The sequence below is a fragment of the Peromyscus eremicus genome, chromosome 2 (genome assembly GCF_949786415.1).
Source record: "Peromyscus eremicus chromosome 2, PerEre_H2_v1, whole genome shotgun sequence".
NCBI lineage: Eukaryota > Metazoa > Chordata > Mammalia > Rodentia > Cricetidae > Peromyscus > Peromyscus eremicus.
The window spans coordinates 33537318-33551535 of NC_081417.1; the positions used below are offsets into that span (position 1 = coordinate 33537318).

The following is a 14218-nucleotide window of genomic DNA, read 5'->3' on the forward strand; positions in this document are numbered from 1 at the left end:
GCTGCAAAAACGTGAACACTACCCAGAGGCCAGGGCGACGCTGTGTGGGATGACGGCAAGGGAGAGCACACAGGTGATGGGGCGTGGAACTGCCAGCCGTCCATCTTCTAAGAGCACGGTTAGATGCTGACAGGAGTGGACCTCTAAGTCATGAGCAGATAGCTCACGTCTCAAAAGGAAGCGCTACTCAAAGGAGAAAAAAATACTTTCAGGTCTTCTTGCCCCTATTACTCAACTACCTGCTAATCTCCCTGCTCTTTGTTTCTGGTTTTGTTTGCAATGTGGGAGATTGAACCCAGAGGCTCTATGCTAGGCAAGCACCCTGCCTGTGAGCTACCTCAGCTGTGGTGTATTCGCATGATTTGGGGATTATCCTTTCCTACAGGAGCACATCCTTCCACAACCACCTCCTCTAATTTACGCATCTTTAATTTGGTCCTTCAAATTCTAGAGAGTAGCACCATAAATCATTTAGCCAAACAAAAAACAAAAATCATCTCTACCATCCACCCTTACTTCACATCCAAGCTGTTTCCTCCTCCCACTGAGGGCTCTCAACGTGCTCTCCAATAAAAACCAGTAATAAAAGATAACCTGATGCCACGGTGCTGGCACAAGCCTGTAATCCACAAACTTGGGTCAGGGGGGTAGAGCAGGAGAATCGAATGTTCTAGGCCAAAACAGCAATACCTTCTCTCAAAAAAATAATAAAAAGGGGCTGGGAATATATTCAGTGGTAGAGGGCTTGCCTAGCATACCTCAAGCCCTGGGTTCAATCCCATTATAGAAAAAATAAGATTTGAAAAGCCTTAGCACAAGTTCTGGTACGCAGTAATTGCCCTGAAAAATCTGAAGATCATTAACTTTGGAATTCTTCTGATTTCATGCTGTTTGGAAGCTTATATTTCCTAATTCTTTTTATTTATTAAGCACAACTTAAATTTTTAGGACCACTTATTACAAATAAATCATTTGGATTGCTTGACTTATAAATCAAGCTAACATTCACTTTGAATTACATAAGTCATTTTAATTCTATATACTTCTTTATACACTTTAATTCACGTTCCTTAAACAATAAACACCCATACTTTAACCCTTTTGTCATGTGTAAACTTTTTATTAAAATTCTCAATAATTCTAATGACATCAAATCACTAAGTAAAAAGTAACCGCATTATTGAAGTCTAAGCAAAACATGCACCAAAGCAGCTTACGGTTTGTTATACGTAATTTTTAGAAGAGAAACTTGTACTGGCTGGGCTTTGTGCACAAAGGAAAAGCAGCCACTAAGAGTGGTAGTTGCTGGCCCCTGGGCTTCACGGACCTCCCCCATCCCACCTGTCACACCAACATTCGCAAGCATTCTCTTCTTACTAATCCGCTCTTAAAGCTAAATTCAACTCCCCCTTATCCAGGGCAAAGGTTCAGAGAGAGGGAACATAAGGACATTACTAACCCTGACTCCGAAACGGCAACAGTATTCCCCTGCTAGGAAATGCTTGCTCTGCACCTCCTACCCTCCCTCCCTGTTCTCCTCCCAGGGCCACCGAACCCCAACACTTTCTCTACACAACTGTGTGAGGCGGAGACATTTCTCTGTGGTGCAAGCAGGAAAATGGAAACATGGCTTATGCACTTAGTTGGTGGAAAACTTGTTTGGAAGACAGTAAAAGTTCGATACTAACTTTCTGCCACGAGAATCAGTGGCAGTTAGGTTAGGAGTAAGTTTCATTGGAATTTAACAGCTCATATCTAGTACAAGGTTCTCCTTTTTACTTAAGGTTCTTTGCAAGTAAACATCAGTGTCTGTGTGGATTTACCATTATTTTCCCTGCACCAGGAATGACTACATAGTTATAGCAGAAGCCAGAAAATTGTGATGTTCAGGACACACCAAAAAAGTCTTCATTTTTGAGAATTGGGGGAAAAAAATACTTCAAGAAAAAAAAAAATAAAAAGCTCGTAAAGAACACATGGATCCTAACACATAGAGGCAGGTCCTAAACCAAAACCCAACAAAACCCTAAACATAAATGCTTACTCCGGGAAGAAAGCCCACTGAAAGACCAAGAAAAGTATCAGATCCAGCAACCCTACTTCCTTTCCTATCAAACCGAACCTCAGGACAGGTGGGACTCGGTCACTCTATGTGAGGCCCTATTCTGGTGTTTCTCACACTAGAGAAGCGGAGTTGTAGCTCAGCTGCAAAGCCCTGGGTCCTCATTTTCCCAGTGGCCTAAATCAATCCCCAGTCCAGGACAAGATGCTGAGCAAGATGCCTAATTATTTCAGGCCACTAGGGTAAGCACTATTCCTGGCATCTGCCAGCAGCACCATGGAGGAGGGTTTCTAATTCTCTTTGGTGATTTGGCTCCGGTGTAAACAGAGATTTTTTTTTTCTGTTGGTCTTTCAGACAGATGGGCAGGAGAGGCCAGCCTCAATGCTGAGAGAGATAATTCTCTTCAGGGAGGGCTCGTTTTCCCCTCGCCTTCCTTTTGACACCTTCCCTTGCATTTTGATCTGATCATCAACTACCTAGTGAGAGTCCTATGTGTTCACCTGGTCAGGCAGAGGCCTCTCAGCCTGAGGAACAGCAGAAATGCTCAGCAGAGCCGTTTCTCTGAGAGGCCATCTGAGACACACACACACACACACTAGCTTGTGACCAGAGAAGACATCCCTCACTGACACTGTGAAGGTGAGGGGGGACCAATGCCTCTCTAAGGAGAGGCTTTACTAAGGGGCTCAATTATCCCGTTGCTAATTCTTGAATTCTTCACCGGGTAGTACCATCACTATACACCAGGTCATTACCTAACACAGTGAAGGGCAATCCTGGTACTTGCATTCAGAAAATGGTGAAAGGAGTTGAAAGGTCTAGAGGTTTCTGAAGTGAGTTCAACAAGGCAGGGGTACTGCAGGAGAGTGGACTAGTTGTCACCTGCCCCAGGTTTAGTGGGTCACAGCTTCCTGTACCTTTAGAGGGGTGTTTGACTTACCATATTCCTCTTTGAAAACTTCTGTTTACTTTCTTAAACCGTGGGCACCAGTGCAGAGGTCCCATGGGTACATTTCAGGCACTCCAACAATACACACAGACTGAGCCTGTTTGGGTACACAGCTCCAGGCTGAAGAATTTCTGAAGTTGAGAACAGCTGAGGGAACAGGCTGGAATGTAAAAGACAATGAAATGCCCTATGCTCCTGCAAAGCCAGATATAAAATCTATCATCGTTACAAATAAAAACTAACCAACTTACACCATGCTTTTTTCAAACTGCATTGCTCACTCTCGGAATCTTCATTAAAGAAATGCAAACACATGTGCCCTGGGATGGGTAGGTGTAAAAGAACATTCTGCACAATTATATCTAGGCTGCCACAGATTTATCACATGCAGACATATATTTGGAGCATATTAATTCATGATGACAGCTGCGCATGGCAAATCCAACAGTGCCCAAGTTGGAATGCTGGAGAGAAGAAAAAAAAATGCAACTACAAACCCCATGCAGACACACACACACACATACATACGAGTTTTCCCCTCATCATACACGTGGCCTCACTTACAGAGATTTCACACAATTGAAAAGCCCCAAACACGGGAGGTTCCCGCAGCTGACAGCTTGCCCCCCAACACCGGCAGCCGCGCGCTTTCATCCGCACAGGCTTGACTTGACGGTCGCGCACGGTCCCGGAGTACACTCGCCCTCCCACCCGCGTCCCACCGCGCGGACACACGTGCGTCCAGAGCTCGCGCGCCAGCCAGCCGGCGGGGAAGCGCGGCTCCGGAGGGGCTGGGGGCAGGGCCCGGCGGGCGGGCGCGTCGTGGGGCCGGGCCTCGGCGCCCAGGGAGGGGACGAGGGGCGGGCGCGGGGCGGTGCCCGGCTCACGTGGGCGGGCGGGAGCAGCTGAAGGTCCGCTCGGGAGCCTGGGCTGTCCTCTCGCGCGCGGCGCTGGCCGGGGCGGCGGCGGCGGCGGCAGCGGAGGAGGAGGAGGCGAGAGGCGGCGGTGGCGGCGGCGGCGAAAGAGGAGGGGAGGACGGGGGCGGCGTCGGACTGGAGCCGATCGGCGGTGCGAGCTGCCCGGGGCGCAGTCGTGAGCTCGCCCGCCGGGCCCCCACCCCTAAGCTACACCCTGCCGTGCCCAGCTCTGCCCGCGTCCGTGCCCCCGCGGGGAGCGCGCCGGGGCTGCCCCCCGAATGACGGGCGGAAGGTTCGACTTCGACGATGGCGGCACCTACTGCGGCGGCTGGGAGGAGGGCAAGGCGCACGGGCATGGCATCTGCACGGGGCCCAAGGGCCAGGGCGAGTACTCTGGCTCCTGGTCGCACGGCTTCGAGGTGGTCGGAGGCTACACCTGGCCCAGCGGCAACACCTACCAGGGCTACTGGGCGCAGGGCAAGCGGCACGGGCTGGGGGTGGAGACGAAGGGCAAGTGGATGTACCGGGGGGAGTGGTCACATGGTTTCAAGGGGCGCTACGGGGTCCGGCAGAGCCTGTGCACCCCCGCCCGCTACGAGGGTACCTGGAGTAACGGGCTGCAGGACGGGTACGGCGTGGAGACCTACGGGGACGGAGGTGAGCGACGTCGCGGGCGGTTCCGCGGGCTAGCGCGGTGGACTCTCCCGGGCTGCGGGGACGGGGGGAGGACGCGAGGCGCATGTGTCCGGAAACCCGCCAAAACACCTGGGGAGGTTCCCACCCCTCCCATCCCCACCCCCCGGGAAGAGTGCGTGGGTACCCGGCTGGGGCTGGAGGGTCTGCTCCGACCCGGTTCCCCGGGCGAGCTGGGTGTCCGCGCCCGGAGAGTTAGGCGTGCTTGTACCTGGCGGGGGCCAGCGCCGCGCTGCCACCGGGAGGGTTGGGCAGGAGAGGGGACGCTGTCACTTGAGCCCGTCACATTACGTTCCTGATCCCTCCCTCTGCGGGCCGGGTTTGAAATCGCCACTCCGGTGGAGTTAGACGGACGCCTTGGGCTGCGCGGCTGCCGGTCGGTGCTGACCGCCCCGCGGTTTGGTTTCACGTGGAGTCTCGTATTTCGCTTCTGGTCCTCTTGTTAGCCTAAAGATAGAAGCCAGAACCCCTTAAGTAGGATATTGGGGAGTTGGACCTTATTGAGGGTGTATTTTGAAGCGTCCTAGTTATGGGCACCGGAGAGACCACCCGAATCGGCAGGTGGAATTCCTAATTCCACGTTTCACTTGGCTCCTTAAAGTACTTTGAATCAGCAGAACTGTAATCTTTGCTGCCCTGGAGATCTTTGGGCAAATCGCTGGGAAAATACTTTAGGAAAAGGCGATGGAGTTGCCATTAAAAAAGAAAAAAGTTAAAAAGAATGTAGAGCATGCTATATCCCTGATATACATTAAAGGGCGTGGCCTAAACGTACCTGGATGCGATTTAACAATGTTTGCCATATAATCGGTATACATTGTAGGAAAGGATTCATTTTTCTCTCCAGGAAGAGCATACATTAGTGAAACAGGTGTCAAAACTTGATTAATTTCTTTGAAAACAAGGCCGAGGGAGACAAATGGCTTATGCTTTGGCAAAGTACATTTTCTGATAATAAACATAATCATATTTAATTGAAAAGGATTGTAGGAGGCTATGTCACCTTTTGGAATTAAGCCGCTTCAGAGTTGGAGGATATTAAAGGGATCCAATTAAAAGTTTCTCCAGCCCACTGAAATCCCGTTATGTGATTGCTTACATAAAAGCTTATACAATTTGTACACTTCACTTGCTCAGAACACTTGGGCCGTGTTTCAAATGCAAAACAGCAGAATGGTAGGATTTGTTTTTTAAAAAAAGACATCGTTTCACCCTACAGTATAAATAAAGGCTATGGTTCTCATGGATTAAAGGGGGGGGGACCTTAATACTTTTCTATAGGCCGAGCCCTGAGTGCCATGGTAGTTAACAGGGAGCCTTAAAGGTTCAGAACCAGCAGAAAATACCTCGGTTGACAGCCTTATGAGTGTTTGTCTGTGACTGGATTTTATTGTAAGCCCCAGCTCTGATACAATGTGTTCTGAACAGCTCTGTGTTCAACAATGGAAAATTTGTTGTTTTTTAATGTGAACCTGTATAGCCCTCATTTTAAAGATTATTAATTACAATGTAGGCTTCTTTTTAAAAGTTAAAACTCATTACATGAAACCTGGTGATTTAGGTTGTTTGTTATGCCTAGTAATCAAAACGTACAGAGCACAGTAAAAGCGGTCTGTGTGCCTGTGTTGTTTATAAAAGGCCAAATACACCTCCAATGACTATTAATAATCTGCCTTCTGTTTAGACCAACTTTGAAAATTTAAAAAGACAAAATTTGGCATCATGATAGCACTGAATTTCTTTTTCTACCAAACCAAACAACAACAACAAAAAACTGGTGTGCTATAATCAGAAAAAAAAAAATTTAAACATGCAGAACACTTTTAAATGTCTACTCTGCCCTAGTCAATTCCCTGTTTGTTATTAGAAAGTCCATAATTTTAATAAATGGCCTAAACGGAGCTTTATTGCTACAATTTAATTCATACAGAGGTTTTAGCCCAACTGGGAGTATCAGCTTCTATATTCCCAAGAGTTAACTTAATTCTGCCTCCCTTCCCATGTATTTCTTGTGACAGAGAAGGAAGTCGTAATTCCATGTGAGAAGTATCACTTTATTTCACTAGAGATTTCTGTGTCAAGTGTTGCTGAAATAAAAACTCCCTAAATATTAAGAACAAAATGCATCATATTCATGAAATCCAAGTCTAGATTCTCAGATTCTTTTGTGAAAATTCTGATATGCTATACTTTTTCTAACCTGCTATAGAGCTATGGGAGATATCTAGAAAGACTCTATGTATGCATTTGAGGTGGGGTCACTTGTAGCCCAGTCTAGCTTCATGCTGGGGATGACCTTGAACTGTAAGCATTCCAGGCTTCAATCATGCCCGACAAACACCGTACCAACAGAACTACATCTTCAACCTCACCCATGTGTTTTTATTTTCCTTTTTTTTTTTAAAAGAATTATTGTTGCATATAGCCTTTCGAAGCATATACTGAAGTTTGGCACACAGCAGCCCAAGTTTGACTAAAATTCATCCCGATCCGGATGCCATTTATTACAATTTTGTGCAGTTAAGATGGACAGATCTTTCAAAATCAGCTCCCAAATGAACACAACTTAAAACAAAACCTGAAAAAAAATATCATTTGTTTTCATGTTAAATATGCACTGGAATTTAGGGATGGAGATTAGTAAATCACAACTCCTTTTGAACAAAAGAACTTAGAGACTACCTGCTTCATAAAGAAATAGGCTCTGCTTTCTAGGTTCACTGACTAAACCAAACCTCTTAAAACTTCAGATCAGCTACTTAGTTTCTAGCGGTGCTATGGATGTCCTGGAGGAATTCTCCCCCATACTGTGGTGATAATACACAGAAGGGAAGGTGACTGATACCTTTGTTCCTGGCCCCTGCCCTATTTGATAGTTCCAAAGCTATTTACACTTTCTCATTATTGCTGTTCTTTAAACAGCCTGAATTTTGAAGCAGACCCTTGGAAAGTCTAAATACTGGTTTATGTTGGAGCTGTCATTTGGAGGGAAGTGGCCATTAGTTTTCCATCGGTGTTGAGGATCTACAAAGATGGGATGATTGTGTTTTAAAAACATAAATACTTACACCAAATAGCATCTTTACAAATTATTTTAGCAGACTTATTCTGTAGAAAAGTTAGAATGATAGGAATATTGGCATTTTAACAGAGCAAAATGTTAAATACGGTAGTTTGTTTTAATGTGTGTATAAAGCTGTATAACTTTCATCCTACTATTTAGATTTTATCTAGGAAAAGTCAAAGTTGAAAGTTTCTAATAATTCATTGTCTTTTCCTATGGGGGCAGCAGTGTTTGGAGATAGCTGTTATTCAGTAGGAAGCTCGTTATCATGGGGGGAAAAAAACCCACCAACCTTTTTTAGACAGGGTCCAGCTGTGTAGCCCAGACTGGCCTGGAACACATGAACCTCCTGCCTCAGCCTTCCAAGTGCTGGCATTGCCAGCGTGTATTCCCATACCCCGCTTCTGAAGTGATTGTATATAACCAGACCTATCCTGTTTTGAGAGCTGTGCCCCCACTCCCTTCAGAAGTTCATAGGTATGAAGTTCAGACTTCACGTCTACTTAAACTATGGCAGTCTTAGTACCAGACCCCTGAGTATCTCATTGTTGCCCTGCTGTTGAAGGTTTATATAATGTAAATATGTCAGCATGAGAAGAAAGAAAAGATGGTCTTGAAATCGATCCGAACGTTTGACTTGGGAACAGTTCCTATTTACACAGTGATACAAAACCACCAGCTCAGACAAGCGTGGTGGCATGCCCTGTGCTTGAAATCCCTGCATTTAGGAGGCTAAGGCAGGAGAATTGGGAGTTCTAGGCCAACCTGAACTACATACTAAGACACATCTTAAGAAATAACAGTACCCCAATGGAATTATCACTTGTTGTATTAAAAAATAAATGTACCCCAATCACTGGAAACCTGCAAGGTTATGTAAAATACAAAGTATAATCAGAAACAGAACAAGATCAACACAGACTATAATCATGATTTATTTTCTGTGACATTGGGAATTATGAATAACACCAAAGTAATTACATTTAAAATTTCTTCCAGATAGCTGTTCTGGGGTCATACTAAGGATGCAAAATTTGCCTTTAATTAAAGGAAATGGCCTTGACTTTGAAAATTCTAAGCTCCTTAATTTAGCCTTCATTTCCTCCAAAGAGTATTTAAAAACCCCTACCAGGTTATTTTTTAAACTTATCTTTAGTTATTAAATAGAAAAACTCACTGAAAATATTTTTACAGCATATTACTTTTTATATTTATATATTTATATTTCTACTATGCTATATGTATTTATATTCTTATTACACTTTTTAAAGTATAATATGCATTGAAAAAGTGGTCTGGATCAATAAAATTTTAATGGACACTGTCAAGTATTCCTCAAAGATTCTTTAAAAGTTTCTTTCATCCCATCAGTTCTTTCAAGCTCTGTAAGCATAGACTCCAGACAGCCAGAGACCACAAGACACATTAGCCATGAATGAGTTTGAATTTGCCTTCCTTTGAGAATCAGTTCTTGCCCTCAGGTATTTGCAGTATGTGGTGAGACTGTCAATGCTTTGGCAGAGACTAGGGAGATCCATACAGAGAATGGACAGGAGAAAACAGATTTAGCAAGTAATATGCTACTGTGCACATACACCCCCCCACCCCACCCCACCCCCACTCCTATCAATACTCAGGACTCAACAGCTTGCCCTTCCCTGAGCGTGGGATGTTTCACGTAGTAGAAAAGCCAAGACAGCTTGTTAGACAACCCATGCCCCAAGTATTCCAATCACTGTTACTAACGTTAAATCTTGGTGTTTTAGAATGGGCATAGATCTCAAGGCCATTTTTCAGCTAGATTAGTGAAACTGTGTTTGAAACCATGACTAGAATACATTTTTTTTTCTGCTGTGACACTGCCTCACTAAGATCTTTGATGCTTTCAGGAGGGAAAGATGATTCCCAATGATCACTTTTTTTTTTTTTGTTAGGGGCAATAAGATTCATGGCTCTGAGTGTGTAGCTCACTGATGGAGCATTAGCCTAGCATGTATAAGGTCTTCGGTTCAATTTCCAGAGAAATGCACATACCAAACAGTGGTTTCTTTGCATGCCTACCACTCATAAAAATTTTTAAATGAAAAACAGAAGTCTGGCTATCAGAAAAGTTTATACATCAAAGCCAAAAGAGTCAAAGCCACCAGGTAGACATTCACAGGTGGATGAAAAGTGTTACCAGGGTTGCCCCAAGAAGTGTGTTGAATTTGACCCTGGCCTTTCCTGCCCGGGGTATGTTCTCTCGGTGGCCAGATGCCTCCCCCAAAACTCATACACTCTGCCGATCTGCTCTCTCGAAGGTACCTACCAGGGCCAGTGGGCTGGAGGCATGCGGCACGGCTACGGCGTGCGCCAGAGCGTGCCATATGGCATGGCCACGGTGATCCGCTCCCCGCTACGCACCTCGCTGGCCTCCCTGCGCAGTGAGCAGAGCAATGGTAGCGTTCTGCACGATGCTGCCGCCGCTGCTGCAGACAACCCAGCCGGCACCAGAGGCGGCTTCGTGCTCAACTTCCACGCGGACACGGAGCTGGGCAAGAAGAAGGGCGGCCTCTTTCGACGGGGCTCCCTCCTTGGCAGCATGAAACTCCGCAAGTCTGAATCCAAGTCTTCCATCTCCAGCAAGCGCAGCTCGGTCCGCAGCGACGCAGCCATGAGCAGAATCAGTTCCAGTGATGCCAACTCCACCATCAGCTTCGGTGACGTCGACTGTGATTTTTGCCCTGTGGAAGATCATGTGGATGCCACCACCACGGAAACCTACATGGGCGAGTGGAAGAATGATAAGCGCAATGGCTTCGGTGTCAGCGAGCGCTCCAATGGCATGAAGTACGAAGGCGAGTGGGCCAATAACAAGAGGCATGGGTACGGCTGCACCGTGTTTCCTGATGGCTCCAAGGAAGAGGGAAAATACAAAAATAATATCCTAGTCCGTGGAATAAGGAAGCAGCTTATACCAATAAGAAATACAAAAACTAGGGAGAAGGTGGATAGAGCGATTGAAGGCGCACAAAGGGCTGCCGCCATGGCCAGAACCAAGGTGGAAATAGCAAACTCAAGGTATGTAAATACAGGGTGGGTGGTTTGGCTTAAGGTAGTGATGGAGGTTCTTCAGAACACTGCAGTTTTCTCTCTGTCTGCTGATGGTATCACCAAATAGGTTCCCAGTACACTTAGAGAAAAAAAAAAAAAAAAAGATTAAAAATGGTGGACTCCAACAAAATGCAAGTGAGAAACCACTTTCAAAACCTTTAGAAGGCACATGGGACAACCTTTTTCTTCTAAATTATGCCCCTAGTATTTAACAACCTGATGGAGTTCATTCAGACATCTTTCTAAGTCCAGAAAGTTAATATTTTTAAAAGTGCCTCTGAAATACTGTCACCACTTTGTGTGTTAAACAGAAAATATCCCTTTGTGTAGAAACCTACAATATAAATTATAAACATTCATTACAATATTAAGTTGAACATATTTACAACTTCCCAGTAAGTTATATTATTCTAGCTTATGAAGTTAAAATTCTGTCCATTGAGGCTTTCTAGGTGAAATCAGCTTTGGGAAAGACACTGAGGTCTAGGCGAAGCAAAGGCAGACAGTGCTAGGATGAAATCTAGCATGCATGTTGAAAAAAGCTAGAGATCCTCCACAGGAACAGACCAGGGTACCAAGGCTGGGAAGGATCGCCCAGTCTGTGCAGGAGAGATTAGATCACTGGGGTATTAAAAGGAAGGGGGTGGAGGGAACTTGAGGTGGACAGATGGGATTCTTACCGTGCCAGGGTTGGAAGAAAGTGGAGCAGTCAAGAGGAAGGCTGGCATAAGCAGGAGAAAATGGGTCCGTGAGAGATTGGCAAAGGGATGCATATGGGCATGGGGGAGTTTTGAGGTTTTACTCTAGAAACTAAGCTCCATGGTTCAGCACAAAGGATGGAGACACCTGTTAGGGATAGAGTTTTATTAAGGATAGGCACCATCTGTTAGACAGGGCTGGTTTTGCTTGGAGGTTTTAGTTTTAGGGGTTAAGGACTGGCCATAGTTATGTGTGACTTCAGACATAAATTTGGCATAGAATATTTAAATCCTGTGTCTGCTTCAGTAATACTCCTCTGCCTGAGTAAACCTTCCTCTGAAACCACAAAATACTAGCACGCCTTTGGGTTTTTATTCTTAGTACTGAATCAGTGAGTAACCCCACCCCTTTAGGTTGGTCCATAGGAAATTTACAGTACTTGAACATTTTTTTTTAAAGATTTATTATTTATGTGTGGGTGCCTGCATGAGGTCATATTACCACATGCTGGGTCCTCTCAAGGTCAGAAGAGGATGTCTGGGTCCCTGGAGCTGGAGTGATAGGGTGGGTGCTGGGAACCAAACCCTGGTCCTCTACAAGAGCAGCACTCGCTCTAACCACTGAGCCATCTCTCCAGCCCCAGTATTTAAACTTTTAATACACAAAAGGTGGTAACTTCATAACTGTCCATTTTAACACTTCAAGAATTCTAGGTTCATTTTGTTTTGTTGAGTGCTCCTGTTTTAGTACTGTTGTATGCGAAGCAGTAATTGGAAAGTGGAAAGGGTCACTTTTTTGTATTTTAGCCCTCACAGTTTGCCTCAACCCAGACTTCCATGCAAGATTTCCCCTGCCCTCTTTCCCAAGCACCCTCTCGTATAACAGTTTTCTTTGCTAAGCGCTAGATCTGCATGCATTTCAGGGTACTTGGCTCATGCAGCCTCGCTGGCTTTCCTGGCCCTCAGCTCCCTTTGAGAGCTGACGCTGCATCCTTTGCTTGCTAGGCCCCAGTCTCTAATTTTAAATGCACTCCTGGAATCTTCCATTCCATGCTCTTCTTACAAGTTAGTGACACACTACAGGCAAGTTCAGAATTAGTGGGGAGATAAACCCGTGCAGGACACTCTTGCAAGTGATGCATTCTAACTACTTGTTTAAATGGGAGGAAACCACCTAACTGAAGGGCATACTTGTGGCCCGGAGACGATCTCTGGCTATACTAGCACCATCAAACGTTTTCCCAAATCAGAGCTACATTCTTTGGACAGAGTAGCATGTGATTTGGGGACATTGTGTCATATGTGAATATATTGTAGTTAATCATAGTGAATAGTCCAGACATCTTCAGACCTTAGGCTTTCAGCAGCTGAGGTTTCATTAAGCAACTAAAAAATACTCGATGCGTTATGCTAAGTGAAATAACTAATGACAGAAGGACAGATACTATTTGGTCCTTCTTAAATGGGTCATCTAAAATGGCCAAACTAAAAAGCAGAGAGCAAAATGGCAGCTGTCGGGGAGTAGGTGGCCGGGGTAGTCACTGCCTATAGGTTTGCAGTCGAGGAAGTATGAAATGTGTAAGTCTGAGAGATCTGTGCAGCACCGTGCCTGTAGTTCACAGTATTGGACTGTGCGTTTCATTTGTTTTCAAGAGGGCTGGAGTTGTGTGAGGTGTTTTTGTTTTTCCACAACATGAAGGTAGTATTCAGATGACATAACAGACAAAAAAATTAAAACAAAAAACACTCAACTAAACTTTTATACCTTCTTTCATTTCCCAATGCCCCTGATGCAATAGATATTTTAATATAGTGTTGACTTGAGTTTTGCAGAAAGGAGCTGATGGACTGACATTTCCCATGAAACAGTTGAGTTTAGAGTTCATGCTGTGAGTAGATACTAAACATCACAGGGTGGATATACAATGTGTAGATGGCTTACTAGCAGATTAGTCCTTTAAAAAGTCAAAATGAGAGCCTGGAAGAATGCTCAGTGGGTAAAGGAACTGACCACTAAGCCAGATGACCTGAGTATGATCCCCCAGACCTACACGGGGAAAGAAAAGAACCGACTTTTTCAGGCTGTCTTCTGATCATCAGACACATGCCTACATGTGCACACATAGATAAATGCAATAAAACGATAAGGGATTCTGATAATTTTTGACCCATAGAACTTTTCCTTGAGTTTCTGCTCTGATTCAAAAAGCATTATAAAAAGTGACATTTTTTTTTTCTTCCCTTCTTGTCTTGACTGGGGTAAAATTCATCAGTGACTAACATGGGTCTCAGCTTTGTTGCTTAAGAAATCTTACGAGAGCAGCTGTGATTATTTCAAGAAGGAAGTATGCCTAGCCATCCCTAAGCTTCTATGCCAATGGCTGACCTCAGCCTCCCTGCTATATAGATGGCATACGTTCTAGAAGACTTTCAAACCAGGGAGAATATGCCAGCACCCAAACCTAGGCCCCCTGTCTTTCCTTGACCCCTGTTTACCCTTTGATGAGACCTGACCAGCTGGGCTCACTTTTGACTCACTGCAGTATTTAGAGCATTATACCTGAGAATGGATCCCTTATAACATTATGCTTGCTTAATAGAAATCAGTTTTGGTAAAAAAGACTAAAGGGCACAGCTCCAGAACTTGAATGGCTGTGAGATATGATCTGATACACTCCCTTCATATTCAGAGGTCGAAACGAGGCTCTATCCAAGATTTCCTATTGACCATCTGATTGACC

At 45.0% G+C, this 14218-nt stretch overlaps 2 protein-coding genes across 9 annotated transcripts in view; one reads left to right on the forward strand and one right to left on the reverse strand.

Annotated features, from left to right (window-relative positions):
• Gdap1 (ganglioside induced differentiation associated protein 1) overlaps positions 1-14218 on the reverse strand; it is a 60619-nt gene that overhangs the window by 39888 nt on the left and 6513 nt on the right. For 3 of the 5 annotated variants that reach the window (XM_059253977.1, XM_059253974.1, XM_059253975.1), the window contains 2 exons: positions 9995-10446; positions 4834-5069 (listed from right to left, as the gene is read on the reverse strand). The gene's annotated coding sequence lies outside the window, so the exon portion shown is untranslated. The other 2 variants (XM_059253976.1, XM_059253978.1) reach the window with 2 other exon arrangements.
• Positions 4124-14218, forward strand: part of Jph1 (junctophilin 1) — a 90057-nt gene continuing 79962 nt past the window's right edge. For 2 of the 4 annotated variants that reach the window (XM_059253972.1, XM_059253973.1), the window contains exons 1-2: positions 4124-4586; positions 9987-10746. In XM_059253972.1, the coding sequence (XP_059109955.1) occupies positions 4208-4586; positions 9987-10746 (1139 nt within the window). In that variant the 5' untranslated portion in view covers positions 4124-4207. The remainder of the gene's footprint in view (positions 4587-9986; positions 10747-14218) is intronic. The other 2 variants (XM_059253969.1, XM_059253971.1) reach the window with 1 other exon arrangement.